The sequence below is a fragment of the Natator depressus genome, chromosome 1, assembly GCF_965152275.1.
Source record: "Natator depressus isolate rNatDep1 chromosome 1, rNatDep2.hap1, whole genome shotgun sequence".
In the NCBI taxonomy this organism is placed as follows: Eukaryota; Metazoa; Chordata; order Testudines; family Cheloniidae; genus Natator; species Natator depressus.
The window spans coordinates 240,219,507-240,234,952 of record NC_134234.1 but is presented as its reverse complement, the minus strand read 5'-3'; the positions used below and the strand labels follow the sequence as shown (position 1 = coordinate 240,234,952).

At 47.0% G+C, this 15,446-nt stretch overlaps 1 protein-coding gene across 3 annotated transcripts in view; it reads right to left on the bottom strand.

Moving 5' to 3' along the window:
- Positions 1-15,446, bottom strand: part of LOC141977609 (sodium- and chloride-dependent GABA transporter 2) — a 59,891-nt gene that overhangs the window by 19,459 nt on the left and 24,986 nt on the right. For all 3 annotated transcript variants that reach the window (XM_074939149.1, XM_074939150.1, XM_074939141.1), the window contains one exon: positions 9,444-9,578. In XM_074939149.1, the coding sequence (XP_074795250.1) occupies positions 9,444-9,578 (135 nt within the window). The remainder of the gene's footprint in view (positions 1-9,443; positions 9,579-15,446) is intronic.

Below are 15,446 nucleotides of genomic sequence, written 5' to 3'. Positions count from 1 at the left end.
ACTTCTAAGTGACACGGCTGGAGGACTAGGCCACAGAAGACCTAGTCAGAGGCAAACAAAAACAGGAGGCAGCAGTGACAGAGGGGAAACCTCTGCACTTCTGCACCTCTCCAGCAACCCTGCATGCAGCCACTGTGGGGTGGGACCAGAGAACACAGTCCAAAACCCCTTTCACTGGTTGCCTGAGCTGCCAACATTTCTTTTGAATTAGTGAACTTGCTTTATTGACATAGCTGGAGACATGGGGCATTCAAAGAAGTTCTCCTGGTGGCAATGCATCATCTAAATCAGCCATAGCAGGATATAAAGCTTTTAATGAAGGGGCAAGCTGGGAGCATCCTACCTCCCAAGTTGCCACCTTGCAAATGTCTGCAGAGATCTTCATCACCTGCTCAGCTCGTGGATTCCAGAGTAGGAACAGTGCCTGCACCCCTCTGCCTAGTCTCCCTAAATGCCTTGCGCAAGAGCAGCCTTCCCCCGTCCCAGGGCTACAATACAGGGTTTAAACCACCAAAATGAGAGATGTGATGAGACACTCATTACCCCTCCAGCACAACTACTGTTTCTCATGGCCCCTGGCCCTACCTCCCCGGCTCGCTCTGCAGAATTGCTTTGCTCATCTGTTCTACTGAACTCACCTCCCGTAATTTCCTCTCGCCTCTTCTCCCTTGTTGTTCTTTCTGTTGCAGAGAGCTGCTGACATCCAGAGGCTACCCATGCCCTGTGATGCTCGCAACACAGCTAGCCAAGGCTCCATAGCAGCAGCAGGAGAGTGAGATGCACACCATCAGCTGCCTCAGCTCATCCTGTACATGGCAGTGGCTCATATGCATGCTCATCATACAGCTGGGGCTAGAAAGCACTGAGGGCTATAAAGACTGTACTGTGGCCACCGTGCCACAAGACTAACTGGCAGCGTGATACATCTGCCCCAACTGGATGACAAACTTTATAAAAACAGGAGAAGAGCAAATAGCATCATTCCCTCCATGAATCTCTGTCCTTCATTCACAATCAAATTTCTCCCCTTGCCCCAAACATTAGTGGGAACAAAAACCTGCTTGCCCCAGTGATCGTGCAGAGCAAAGGCCATCGGCGTGGATAGAGAGAACAGGCCACTGGAACTAGAGTGCCTGGCTGTGCACACGGCTTTGCAGCATGGCCTGGTAGATAGAAGATGGGCCTGGGTTCTATTTCTGACCACCACTAACACAGTGTGAGACGCTGACCAAGTCTCTTGAGTCCAAATTTACAAGCAGGGCCTCTGATTTTTGGGAGCTCTGCTTGAGGCACCTAGGGCCTGATTTCCAGAGGTGCTCAGCCAATTAATATTTACGCTGTTATTATTAAGCATAGTGCCCAAAGGCCCCACTCAGGCTCAGGGCCCCATTGTGCTGCCAGCTGTACAAACACATAGGAAGACATGGCCCCAGCCCCAAAGAGCGCACAGCCTAAGGGCTACAGTGTGCCTTTTGGGCACAGCCCTTAGCAATGCATGGTGTGCAACGCAACACTCAGGAATAGAACTGAGGGGGAAATCACACAATTCCTCCCCTGCTGCCCTCTCACTCCCAGGGGAGGGAGGAAGGCACAGAATAAGTTACTGCAGCTTCTCAAAGGGTCCTCCCATTTACTTTTCCCATCATGCCTGGCCAGGTTAAGGGTATGTCTACACAGGAACTAGACACCCCTGGCTGGCCCATGCCAGCCAACTTGGGCTCGCGGACCTCAGGTTGCGGGGCTGTTTCACCGCTGTGTAGACATATCCTTAACCTGCCCTGGAACCCGGGGCTAGGACCCTGTGAGATGGGAGGGTCCCAGAGCTCAGGCTCCAGCCCGAGCCTGGAAGTCTACATGGCATGGGCCAGCTGAGGGTTTTCCTTTGCTGCGCAGATATATACTCTTAACCTGGCCAGACAGTGGCAGAGAGCATAGCCAGGGTACCATACTCCCTGCCCCTCCTTCTGTGAATACCAGGCCATGGGTGTCTCAAATTGTACCCCAAAAATTAAGGCATATCAGAGATGGGACCAGAGCTTGGAAGCTCCTGCCTACCAGCCACATGCTCCATCCTCCGCTCTAGCCTGTGCTGCCTCTCAGAAGTTGGTCCAATAAAAGATATTACCTCACCCACCTTGTCTCTCTAATATCCTGGGACCAACATGGCGACAACAGCACTGCGCTCTATAAGATACACGTTTCACAGTGTATGCAGAGAAATGAGGGCTCTTGGCCTCTGTGAACTTTCCAGCCACTGGGCTGAGTAAAAGAGGGGCCATTTTCCTTTACCTACGCTTTAAACCCCACAAGAAAGCAAATATGTTTTTGTTTGAAACTGCAAAGCACAGCGGCTTGCAGACAGGAGATGGGAGGAGGGAATCCGCTCCCTGCCCCTTGTTTACACAGCCCGGGAGCCAGAGTTCTAGAGCCTGTCTTTGCTCGGCCCCCTCCCGCTGTTTGATGAATTAAAAACGACTTCCCTAATTGTTCCTTAGATGTCAGCACCGTGGACAAACTCAGCATGGGGGTGCCACCCCAGGCTGAGTGATCTGGCCAGCAGAACTAGTTCCCAGTTGCACAAACTGGAGGGGTTCAAGAGAAACGGAGCAGAGGGGGCAGCAAGATAAACACAGCTGTACATAATTCCACTAGGATAGCGCAGGGAGGTCCAAAACCAAGAAGAGACGGGGAGTGGGGAACTGGCCCTTGCAAGAGGAAACCCAGCCCAGAGCCATCTAGACTGCAGGGTGCAAAAGCCAGGGAAGAGGAGCAAGTAGCATCTCTTTGAACCATTACCCTACCGACACACCCCCATCAGGTGACAGGGAAGAACCTGGGGACGCAAAGCAAGAGAGCAAGCAGAGGCTCAGTGCAATCAGGTAGCAACTTGCACACCGCTCCAGTGCAGCCACAAGCCAGGCTCATTTCACTGGATACAGATAGATGTATGCTGTCCCGTATGCCCCTACCAACGTGCATGGGAGCAGAGATCAGGAGGCCACGCAGGCACATGCCTGGAGATACTATTAGATATAGGCGTGCACAGAAGAGAGCAGAACATCACGTAAACAAACATCATCTGTGCACACATACACACCCCAGCACTCTGCCCTCCATGTGTGAGGCAGGGAAGCAAAAACAAAACACACCCACCAATATTCTCTCTCTTTCTCAGAAATGGAAATGGGGCAGGGGAGGCGACAACCAAACAAGAATGTACAGAGTCAGTTAAAGGCATGCCGGGAAAAATAAATAAGGGGAACAAATAATATTTAGCTGGATCCAACCACGCTTTCCCTCCCCCACCCCCCGGCTATGAAGCATCGAGACTCCCCAAGCAGGAACAGCAGCAGCAGAGTGGTGGGGAGGGGCCTAGCTGGGGCTTCTCCCAAATCCATACTGAAGCAAGGGGATTCAAATCCCTCCCTCACCATGGGTACAAAGCCCCATGCTTCCCTCCTCCCTCAGCCATATAGTCAAATTCCTTCACAGCCCTTTGTCCCTAGCAGTGATGTCAGCACAAGGCATGTTCTGAAACAAACCCTGCAGATGCCCCCTCCCACCTGATTGGCCACTCTCTCTGACCTCCCTCCATCCACCAGGGTGGTGCTTCCCCAGGGCACTCTAACCTCTCTCCCCCAGGTCACCTTTGCTGTAACATCCTCTGGAATCTCTCCCCTGATCTGTGCACTGCAGCTGGCAGAGAGGGGTTTGGGCAGGCTGCAAGGAAAGAGGCCAACCTCACTGTTTGGAGGGAGGATGGCGCATGATGGGGCCTAGGGTAAGAGAGCAGTTTAAGCTAAGATTTTTGTACTAAAGATCAATGCTATTTCTAACAGGCAAAAGTTTACAGAAGGAAACCAAAACTGGTACCGTTATTAAATATAAATGAGAGAGGGGGAAATATGCAGAGACAGGCTCTTAAAAAAAAAAAAAAAAGAAAAACAGGCAGCCGTCTGACAAAATAAAATCGACTAGGCAGAGGTTATTAAAAAAACTGAAATAGACAGAGGTTTAAAAAAAAGACAAATGCTTCAGAGCCAGCAAGTTGGGCATACAGGGCCCAAACCTGCCATGGGTGGTGCTCTCTGGATCAGGGAAAGCACTGACACATATTTAACTTTACGCCCAAGCAGTTGCACAGAAGTCAGTGGAACTCCTCATGGAGCTAAGTGCTTCCTGGGTCAGGGCCAGAGTGCTCAGCCCCTTCCAGGCTTGAGCTCACTGTTAGCCTCTGTAACCATGGGAGCTTATTACTGTTATTTTCACCTGCCTTCCTGTTTCTCACACGTTCTTGTTGCATCTTGTCTCAAGTTAAGCCCCTGTCCTGCTTGGATCCTTGGGGGGCAGACATTTTAACCATGTCGTGTCTCATCAAGTTCATTGGGACTCTGGGCAGCTGTAAGAGCTCCCCCAAGTGGGTCTCACTGCAGAATCGGGAGCACAGACTGCAAGCTCTTCCTACACAATGTCCTCCTACGTGTCTGTACAATGCTTAGTAGAGAGGGGCCCCAAACACCAACAGAGGCTTTTCAGCACTACGGAACATAATTAATTAGTTCTTATATAAGCAGAATGAGTTCCTGCTAGCCAGAGGGTCAGAGAGATTAGGGAGGGCTTTTAGAAAGGTCAATGGGAAACCAACACTACACCACAGGTTCTCAAACTGCAGTCTCTGGAACCCTTGCTGTTGGTCCAGAAAGCTAACTGCTCCTCCTCCTTATTTGCACCTGCTAAATCACATGAGAGAGAGCCAGAATAGATTCATGGGCATTGAGGCTAGAAGCTGGATTTCATCCCTAAAAGGGTCAACCATCATAATCTAGAGCAGGGGTTCTCGACCTTTTTTCTTCCTGAGGTCCCCACCCCCCAACATGCTACAAAAACTCCACGGTCCACCTGTGTCACAACAACTGATTTTCTGCATATAAAAGCCAGGACCAGCATTAGGGGGTAGCAATCAGGGCAATTTCCTGAGGTCCCCCACCATAGGGGGCCCCCACAAAGCTTAGTTGCTCAGGCTTCGGTGTCAGCCCCAGGGGGTGGGGTTTGGGGCCCCGGGCTTCAGCCCCATACAGGAGGGCTTCGTCTTTCTGCCCAGGGCCACAGCAAGTCTAATGCCGGCCCTGCTTGGTGGACCCCCTAAAACCAGCTCGCTGCCCTCCAGTGGGCCCCAGGCTCCTGGTTGAGAACCACTGATCTAGACTGTCCTCCTGCTTAACATCATCTGAATTTTCTAGTTTCAGCTCAAAACACTGGATCTTGTTATGCCTTTGGCTAATAGATTACATCAGGAATTTCCCAGTATTAATTTCGCACATAAACAGTTACGTGGGAAATTATGTGATCAGTAGATGTCCTTGAGACACTCAATTGAAATGGGCCACCTGCTGTGAAAGAGTGAGACCTTCTGGGTTAGAGATAACATAGGATCAGTAATAAATAAGGAAGGGGATTAAATTAATGCTGCCCCAATAAGGGCTGGGATACTCAACTCCTTTTTCAAAAAAGAAAATTGTTATTACAGCTGGTCAAATAATTCCAAATGAATAGTTTGTTTGGTGAATTTTACCTTGTCCTGGTTTCATATCGTCCGGGGGCAGATCAAGATTCTCTCAGAATTCTTTATTACCCAAAAATCTTTGTGGAATTATTTCAGTGACTAGTTCTTGGTTGCTGGCTTGCCGACAAGGAGTCCATTATATTTGGTGTTTTAAATGTAAGCATTTTACAGAGGGAGAACTGAGGCCAGAAAGGTTTCAGGGACTGTCATAGATCCATAAAATTTAAGCCCAGGAGGACCATCAGATCATTTAGTCTGGCCTCCTGTATAACAGGCTGGAGAATTTAAAAATCTTGCCCAAGATCACCTAGCAGAGTCAGTCACAGACCCAAGGTCTTCTAAATACCAATCCGATGCCCTGGCCACTGTACCATGTCTCAACTGTACATCCTCCTTGGTATCACCCAAAACAATTCCCCTCCCTCCTCGGCAATGACATCTTTCAAATACTTGTAAGTGGTTATCATCTCCCTCTCTTCTGATGTATCGTTTGCCCATCAGTGAGGCGTCTGGGTACGAGGATCAGATTGGAACGGATGGGTTTTATTTTCTATAATGATTTGCGAGGCAGGAAAGAAACTTGCAGTTTTCCAAGTACCAGCAGACTGCAGGAGTGCCCTCTAGAGCCAATTAGAGCCTGCTCAACCTGCCTGGGCATCAGAATGGCTAGCAGGAGTCACACGGTCCTTGCAAAGTGGAGGCTTTGCTACGACACACACTGACCATTCCTTCCCTCATGTGAAAGTCTTATAGAATTTAATTAAAACTTACAGCCTGTTAAATTCTACAGGATGATTAAAAACCACTATAGAAAGGTGATCATTTTCTGTTGAATCTATAGGACATTTTTCATATAGGAGAAGCATCAGGCATGAAAAGAGGAGCTTCCCAAATCCAACGTATGGCTGGAAACGACCTCCCCACCTGCTGGATTTCATCCCTAGTAAGTTCTACGGGACTTTCCCACATGTGGGTTTCCATAGTACTTTCCATCAGGGAACTTCAAAGTGCTTTATTAATATTAAAAGTGCAATTAATAAATGTATGTAAATGAGTTGATCTTCACTGACCGTTGTGTTTCTAGTACACACCAGAAAGGGTTGGTCAGTATAGCTATAGTGTAGGTGCAGCTTATTCCAGCCCAAAACCAGCTTTTCCTGGTATAGTTTATACAAAAAGAAAAAAGAATAGGAGTACTTGTGGCACCTTAGAGACTAACCAGTTTATTTGAGCATGAGCTTTCGTGAGCTACAGCTCACTTCATCGGATGCATAGCATATTGTGGAAACTGCAGAAGACATTATATACACACAGAGACCATGAAACAAAACTTCCTCCCACCCCACTGTCCTGCTCGTAACAGCTTATCCAAAGTGATCATCAAGGAGGGCCATTTCCAGCACAAATCCAGGTTTTCTCACCCTTCCCCCCCCCGCCCACAGACACACATACAAACTCACTCTCCTGCTGGTAATAGCCCATCCCTCTTTGAAACCTCTCTTTATAATGCGCATGATAATCAAGGTGGGTCATTTCCAGCACTAATCCAGGTTTTCTCACCACCACCACCACCCCCCCACACACACACACACACCCCTCCAAAAACCACACACACAAACTCACTCTCCTGCTGGCAATAGCTCATCTTACAATGTGCACAGCAATAATCCAAGTTTAACCAGAACGTCTTGGGGGGGGGGTTTGTAGGAAAAAAACAAGGGGAGATAGGCTACCTTGCATAATGACTTAGCCACTCCCAGTCTCTATTCAAGCCCAAATTAATAGTATCCAATTTGCAAATGAATTCCAATTCAGCAGTTTCTCGCTGGAGTCTGGATTTGAAGTTTTTTTGCTTTAAGATAGCGACCCTCATGTCTGTGATTGCGTGACCTCATGTCTGTGATTGGGAGGGGGGGGGGGGAGGGTGAGAAAACCTGGATTTGTGCTGGAAATGGCCCTCCTTGATGATCACTTTAGATAAGCTGTTACGAGCAGGACAGTGGGGTGGGAGGAAGTTTTGTTTCATGGTCTCTGTGTGTATATAATGTCTTCTGCAGTTTCCACGATATGCTATGCATCCGATGAAGTGAGCTGTAGCTCACGAAAGCTCATGCTCAAATAAACTGGTTAGTCTCTAAGGTGCCACAAGTACTCCTTTTCTTTTTTCTTTTTACGAATACAGACTAACACGGCTGTTACTCTGAAACCTGTCATAGTTTATACAGGTTCCCTAAGCAAAAGAAATTTTCTGCCAGGGTAACTGGGCCTACACTATGACTTTCGCCAGGATAAAAAAGTGTCAAAAAAAAATCACCCCCTAGCCGACATTACTATGCTGGCACACGTTTCTAGTGTGGACCTGGCCTAAGTCACTTGGGGGAGGGAGCTCAAAAGAGCCTAAGTCTCGTAACATCCTTACTACAAGGGAGGTCACTGTCACCTCCATTTAACTGATGCATAAACAGAGAGAGAAAGGCCCCCATTTTCACACATGGGTGCCTGACACTAGGCTTCTAAATCATTGTTTAGGCCCATAGTTAAAAGTGGCCTGATGTGCACAGGTACGGAGCAGCTCTGGCTGCCACTGATTTCAGCAGGATTTGAGTGTAGTCGCCAACTCAGAAAATCAGGACCCCTTTTATTTAACTGCGTGATTCCACATTTATGCGTCCAGATTTGAAAATGTTGGCCTAAATGACCTGCTCAAGGTCAGAGAGAATCAATGACAGAACCAAGCACAGAACCCGGCGGTCCTGACTCTGACTCCCTGACTGGAACCACTAGAGAACGCTGCCTCACATCCAAAAAAGTCCATTCTCCATACACAGAGCAGTGCATCAGGGGCTTGCTACAGCATGGCCTCCCTAGGTCATCCCCTCCCGCACACTGTGCATTCACGCATCTGTACTCAAAATAAAAAATGCTTGGCCGGGACCGGAAAGAGTTAAAAGGGGTTACGAAGGGTTTCGCTGACCTATTTTCCAGGCAGGCACCCTTTAATCTCCTTTGGAGACACCTTCGCACAAAGGCTGGTACAGCAGCTCAGCTGGAGCCAGGATTTAACGTGGAGGAACTTGTCCTGAAGAGATTAAAAACGGCAGTCGGGCACTGAACCTTCAGTCAAACTGGCAGGAATTTCTAATCAAGGGAAAGGGGAAAGAGGAAAACAAGGGAGATGGGGAGCAGTGTGTTTAGTGGATTGACACCACAGCAGCATTCAGAAGTACCTTCCGCCCATACTCTAGGACGGGGTGGGAAGGGCTGATGGCCTCTGCTTTGCCTCCAAAGATATTAAATATCACAACATTCCAGCAAAAAAATAAAGGTTCCAAAATCTTTGTGGCCATGGGGCCTCCATACCCCCTCGATCTGGCTCAGGAGAGGAATGGAGTTTTACAATGAGTGTCTCCAGAAGACAGAGGTGATTGACTGGTGTTACCAAGCAGCTAAAAAGTTTAGTGGCCCCATCAGTAGCGCCTGAAGCCTACATCATTTACCAATAGCATCAGCCGAGAAACATCGTGGAGAGAAAGAGCTTTGGGATTTTAGGAACTCTGCTGGTAAAAACTGAACAGTGAAGCTAGCTTAGCTGGGGGACCCTGATGGTGTCAGCCGAATGCTTATGAATGTCAACGTGCATTACGTTCACGGGGCGGGGGGGGGGGAAGAGGAGGAGGACACAGAAGAAGAGTGAATGAAAGAGGAAAAGGCAAAGAGTAAATGATGGAGTGGAGAGAGAGAGACGGAGAAAGAACAGGGGGGAAATTAAAAAGGAGAATGGGGGGCAAAGAAGGGAATTGGATGGAAGAGAAAGAGAGAATTACAAACACATGCACACACCCAAGCAGAGCTCAGCCAGTCAGTCCTCCTTCCATCTTACCTGAGGATCCATGAGACGAGTGAGGTCTGGGTAAAGGTAGAACAGGACTCCCTGCATCGCCCCTGGCAGAGAGATTCCCCTGATCAGCAGAACTACCAGCATGAGGTATGGGAACGTGGCAGTGAAATACACCACCTGGCAGGAGAACACAACAGAGCAAATGTGAGAGGGCAGCCTGGGAAATGGGCAGAAACCTAGGACACCAATGAAATCTTGCCACAAGGAGAGCAAGTGCAGTGCAAGAGCGAGTTAGAAAGGCCAGGATGAGACAGGATCAGTAAGATGGGGGCAGGAAAGGGGCAGGGTTACTATGTTTCAGGTCTTCTTTAAAGCAGAGTAGAAAGCAATTCACTCTTATTGAGCGATTAGTAAAGTCGCAATGTGGCCATTATATCTACAACTAGAAAATCCATCTCTAGTCTTGGTAGTGACCTAAGCACCAGGCCTGGTCTTAGCTGGCATAAGTCAGGGTAGCTCCATTAAACTCAATGTAGTTCCATCAATCTACACCAGCTGAGAATCTGGGCTCTTATTTCCATCTGCTCATTCTGACAGGAAAGCAAAGGAAGGAGTCAAACCGAGCAAGTCTCTCCCTATTTAGGAGTAGGCCAGGAGGGCATAATCTAAAACTAACAAGACGGATGCAAACAACAGCAACTTGTCCTAGTACATCTCCCTTCATGATGACACAGTCCTTGGGATATCATCAAGGAATCATCAGTAGTAATAAGAGTTAGTCTTATTGTTTGAAGTGAATGTAACCTAGCAGTAAATAGCCATTTCAACTCTTTATTGAAGTAATAAAGACATGCACTGGGTGCCTGGGTGTTGTAAGACAGAAGCCCATTTAAACTGTGATGTCACATGAAAAACCTTGCGAGTCTAAACTTTCCCTCGGCTCTGCTGATCAGACAGACCTGGTAACAAATGGGTTCATACGTAGGGGCATTTGTGCCATTCCAGAGGGCACTAGTGTTCCTGCCACTACTTACAGCAGTTCACAAGTTGGGATTACAGGTGGAGAAACAGTATGTGGAACTGACGGGTGTGTCTCTATCAGTTTCTGGACTGCTGAGTGCCATATTGATGTTAGAGCCAGGATACAGTCAGCAAGTTCAGAGAATTTGATGGTTTTCTGGCGTCTGAAGCAAACAATGGTTGTATTAACGTTCACATGCATTCAGGGTGTGAACCCGATACGGTCTTTCAGTATTTGCCAGTTTCAGAGCAAGGGGTTTCCAGTGGCCACCATCCTGCCTCCCTTGTACTGAAGCATCAGCATTGAGCACTGGGACTAGCTGCTGGCATTTGGCAGAGACTCACTGCTTCATGTTTCAGCTGTTCCTGCATAAAGAGCAAAGCTGAACACAGACATCCCATCAACATCAGGACCGTGTGATTTAGAGCTTTAACAGGAGTGTTCTAATACTCAGGTAGTCCAAAATAGGGGTCTTACCATTACGCTTTGTTTTATGCATCATGTGTTCTACTACTTAGCCTACTTGCCTTATGAATAAGATGGACTTAGAGATGTTTGGCAGCCCTTACTTTGGCAAAGTAGCTGCATTCCTCTGAGGAATACTGAAGTCCAATGTCAGTGCTAATCCTTTCTGGGATTCTAGGTCTTGCAACTATAAAACTTGGGTTATTGTGGTACTTTGGGGATTGTTCAAACTAATTGCTATAGTAATCCACAACAATGACATCCTGTAGTCTTCATTGTTCAACATAAACAAATCAGTGCCCATGGGTTGACATGGTTTTGTTGGCATTTCATGTAGTATCACTGACACGCTTGCATTTACTATATACTTTTAAGGCATATCGGACATCTTAAGACAAGCTGGTTAACATGTACCAGGCCAAATGAATATGTCAAAGCCTCTGTTTGGATTTTTCCATGGCCATGTGCCTAGTGAGGTTTCATCTCCGGATATTTAGTCTGAATGCAATGGGATAACTGTTTTTTTCACCTTTAAAGGTTATGCCACACAAGAGTGAAAGTTCATCTATACGGTGCCTGTATTGCATGATGATGTGAAATCATTTTCTTTCTAATTTCTCCCCATCCATCCAATATTACTTGTTTCATTTGTTCCTCCTGCCATCTCAGTTGCCTCTAACCCTAGCCTGTGTGCTGGAAGATTCTGTGCACCTGCCTATGAACGCCAACATGTGTCTTGCCTGAAGTACCAGTGTCAGCATTAGCACCTGCGGGGAGGGGGGTGTATTTTCCTGGGAAATACACAACTTGCCCATTATCCCTCTGCAACTGAAGACCTGGTCTGTAACCTGGACGGTGATGCGATGAATGGTTTCTTCTGGACTGATCCAAGCAGTTAGGTGGTCAGATTCAACTGTTACATATTCTGACATATGCGGACAAAGGAGAGTGTACTCAAATACAATTACATACATGCATGTACATACATTTTCCCATTTGTGCATGCTGTTCTTCTGGTGGCATGAAGGACTTTGATATACAACGTAGCTGCTAGCCTTCCTAGAGCAATGCTGCACCAATTCCCTTCCTAGACCTGTCTGCTGATAGTTCTGTGAGGATCAAAGTAGGAAAACCACTGCATCCGTTTCTTTTATTAGGATCATCAATCAGTTGTATTGCAGTGGTGTCTAGAGACTCCCGTCAGGGACTGATTCCCATCATCCTAGGCATTCTACACACATAATGAAGAGGGTTCCCTGCCCCAAATAGCTCACAATAGAACCATGTTCTTTATAGTCTGCCATATTTCTTATACAAGAATTTCCCCCTCTTCTGCCAGATTAGGTGGCAGTTCCTCTACCACAGTGATGTTCACTGGATCTGGATTCATTCTTTCTGTCTGCCATAAAGCAATGGCCAACCCATCTTCTGCTGTAATGCAAATCATGCTTTTTCCTAGGTCACGTGCACATCTTTTTCTCAGTCACCTCCAGTGGTGCTGGAACTAGGGGTGCTGGGGCTGCTGCTGCACCCCCTGGCTTGAAGTAGTAATAACAAACACCAAATACATGGTTTCTGTCATCAGCGCCCCACTATAAAAATTGTTCCAGCACCTTTGGTCAGCTCTGAAGTAGGGAAGGGGAGAAAGGTTTGCATGGTGTCCTCCCTTTGAACAAGGAAATACTAGAAGGTCATTGATGATGGCTACAACTCCAATGAATCCTTCACATATCTCATCAGTCTTGCACTCTATTTTATCTCAGGCTCAGATTGTGCCAAAAAGGTAGGTGAAGGAATCCACATCCACAAAATATGTGGTCTTTTGGATTGACGGTTCAGGATGTTTACTTGACTGACACTCTGACCTTGCATCCAGGAAACTTAGGGGTAATGTCTTCAAATATTGGCAAAGGTTTTACCATTGATTTAAGATCTTGAAGATTTACGCAGACTCCAAATTTGCCTGTTGGGGGCTTCTGTTCAATAGCTAGCAAGTAAGTCCAGTCTGTAGGTTGTCATTTTAATTATTATCCCTATATTTACTATGTGATCTACTATCTGATGCAGGTGATCAGAGTACTCAGGTGAGGTCTTTCCTGGCCCACAGATGAGTGGGGTGAGAATTGGGGTAAGATAAAAGGAAATGTTGGACGGTAATAGCCCATCTGCTTTGAAGCTTTCTTCAAAAAAAGCTTTCTTTGAAGCTTCGCATGCCCATTTGGATCTAGCGATTGCATCAGTTTTATAAGTTCAAGATCCACTCACGATTCCAGGCCCATAACCTGGTGCTGCCCAAGTGCCCACAACAGATGATTCCCGCTTCATTGTGGCAGTTGTAGATCTGCTTTGTAGCTTGCATGGGCTCCCTGGTTTAAGCTTTTCATTTAATGCTTGCAAGTGTCTGCTGTGAAACTGGCGGTCCCAATCTGGAGACTGGTTTCTCCGGTGTAAGAACGTGAACATCTGGGTCTAATGAGGGGGATTACTCAACGCTTGGCTCAGACACAACCTTTTTATTTCTCGAGCATCGTTAGCACAAACCCTATTGCTAGAACCCTTGCTGGGATCAGAGTCACACGCTGATCAACAACATACATGGTCATGTTTAGTCAGAGCCACATGCCTCTGCAAAGTGATTCCATCTGTGACAATCTGCTCCAGGAAAATATCCATACTCAGGGGTCTGCCTGGATATCTGTGCCTTTGGATGCATGAGGTCACTCCTGCTGCTTTTAGTGGGGGGTGATTTCAGGTTACTCTTTGTCCCTTTCTTTTGGCAACTGGTAACTCCGCAGTACAGGCAAAGCCTTTCGCCTCGGACAGGCTTGCAGTCCACCAGCCATTGTTTGATGCTGGGTTTCTGTACATTGATCAGCCCTAGGTGCATCTATTCCCTGTTTCTAGGGAAAGCAGAGCTCCTTCATTGAGAAGTCTTTCTCTGACCATGGGGTCTGTGCGAAAGAAATTACTCACCATTCTTTTTTGTTATGATCCTTTGGTGTTTTTGCAAGGAATATGTATCTAGCATCAACTGGGTTTGCTTTTGGCATAGCATATGCTTTGTAAATTAGTTTGCAGTGCCTTACCATCATGCCTGCTGGTAGTAATGTGTTAAAAATGCCTCTGCCTTCTTTCACCAGGCTACAGCAGTAAGTAACTGCCTTTTTCTTCTTCATATTTTGCTCCATAGGAACCAGAGAGGATCAGCTTCACAAGCTGATTTCCTTTACTCCACCCCTCCTACTCCTGCAAATTCTTAAGAGGTTTGCCAGCTCCAGAGGCCATAATGAGCTCAAGAAAGCCACCGAAATCCATGCTATCGCTCATGGCAAGTGGATTCGGTCAGCTCGACCACAACGTAATGGTTCTGTTTTGTTTAAAGTGCATGAAGAGGACACCATTTGTTATTAAAACCTTTTTATGTCCCTCTGCTCTTGCTGACTCCAAGCATAAAGCCAGCTGGGAATGGTTCAAGAGGGGGAACAGAAACTAACTAATGATCTTACAGAACATGCTACTGTCATTTGTGTTAACAAAGATCAAGGGAGCAGGGATGGGATAGAATCAGGACAGAGTTACACAGCTCCATACCAGAAGAGAATGAGTGAGAGAGAATGCAGGCAACCAAGGAAGTGCAGCTAAGGTGAGCAGGACGATTAACTGAGACACCTTTGTTGTCACAGGGGGGAAAGGGGTGCATGCAGGAGAGTAGTGGTCTTGTCACCAAGGGTGTGGGAGGGCTTGGTAGCTGAGCAGATTAGGTCGGGGTGCTTGTCATGGAGCAGAAGAGTTTCATAGATTCATAGATATTTAGGTCAGAAGGGACCATTATGATCATCTAGTTATTTTCTCTTTCCCTGTTAATTCCAGTCTCCTGCCCTCCACTGCCCATGATTGCATTTATTATAATTTGCACTTCTACTGTGCCTTTCATTTGAGGAGGAGAAGTCACTTTACAAAGATGAGTGAATTAAGCCCCATCTCCTCTCAGATAGGCAACATCTCCTTGCAACACCTGCCTCCTCCCCCCTCCACCTCCAACCTTTGTTAAAGGACCCTGGGGTATGGCTGTCTCTTTGCTGGGTCCTGGTGATGCTAGTTCATCGGCTTGTCCACTTCCCAAACCAGGTATTTGCAGGCACTGCAAACCAGGGCACTCCACACCTCAAAGCACTGAGACACAACACTGAGGTTCATAGATTCCAAGGCCAGAAGGGACCACTGTGATCAACTAGTCTGACCTCACGTATAACACCGGCCATAGAACTGCCCCAAAATAATTCCGAGAACAGATCTTTGACCAAAACGTCCAACCCTGATTTAAAAATTATCGGTGAGAGAGACTCCATCACGACCCTTGGGAAATTGTTCCAATGACTGATTACCCTCATTATTAAATATTGACCCCTTAATTCCCATCTGAATTTAGTCTAGCTTCAGCTTCCAGCCATTACATTATGTTATACCGTTCTCTGCTAAACTGAGGGGCCCATTATCAAATATCTGTTCCCCAGGTAGGTACATATCTAGATAGACTAATCAAGATAACCCTTAACCGT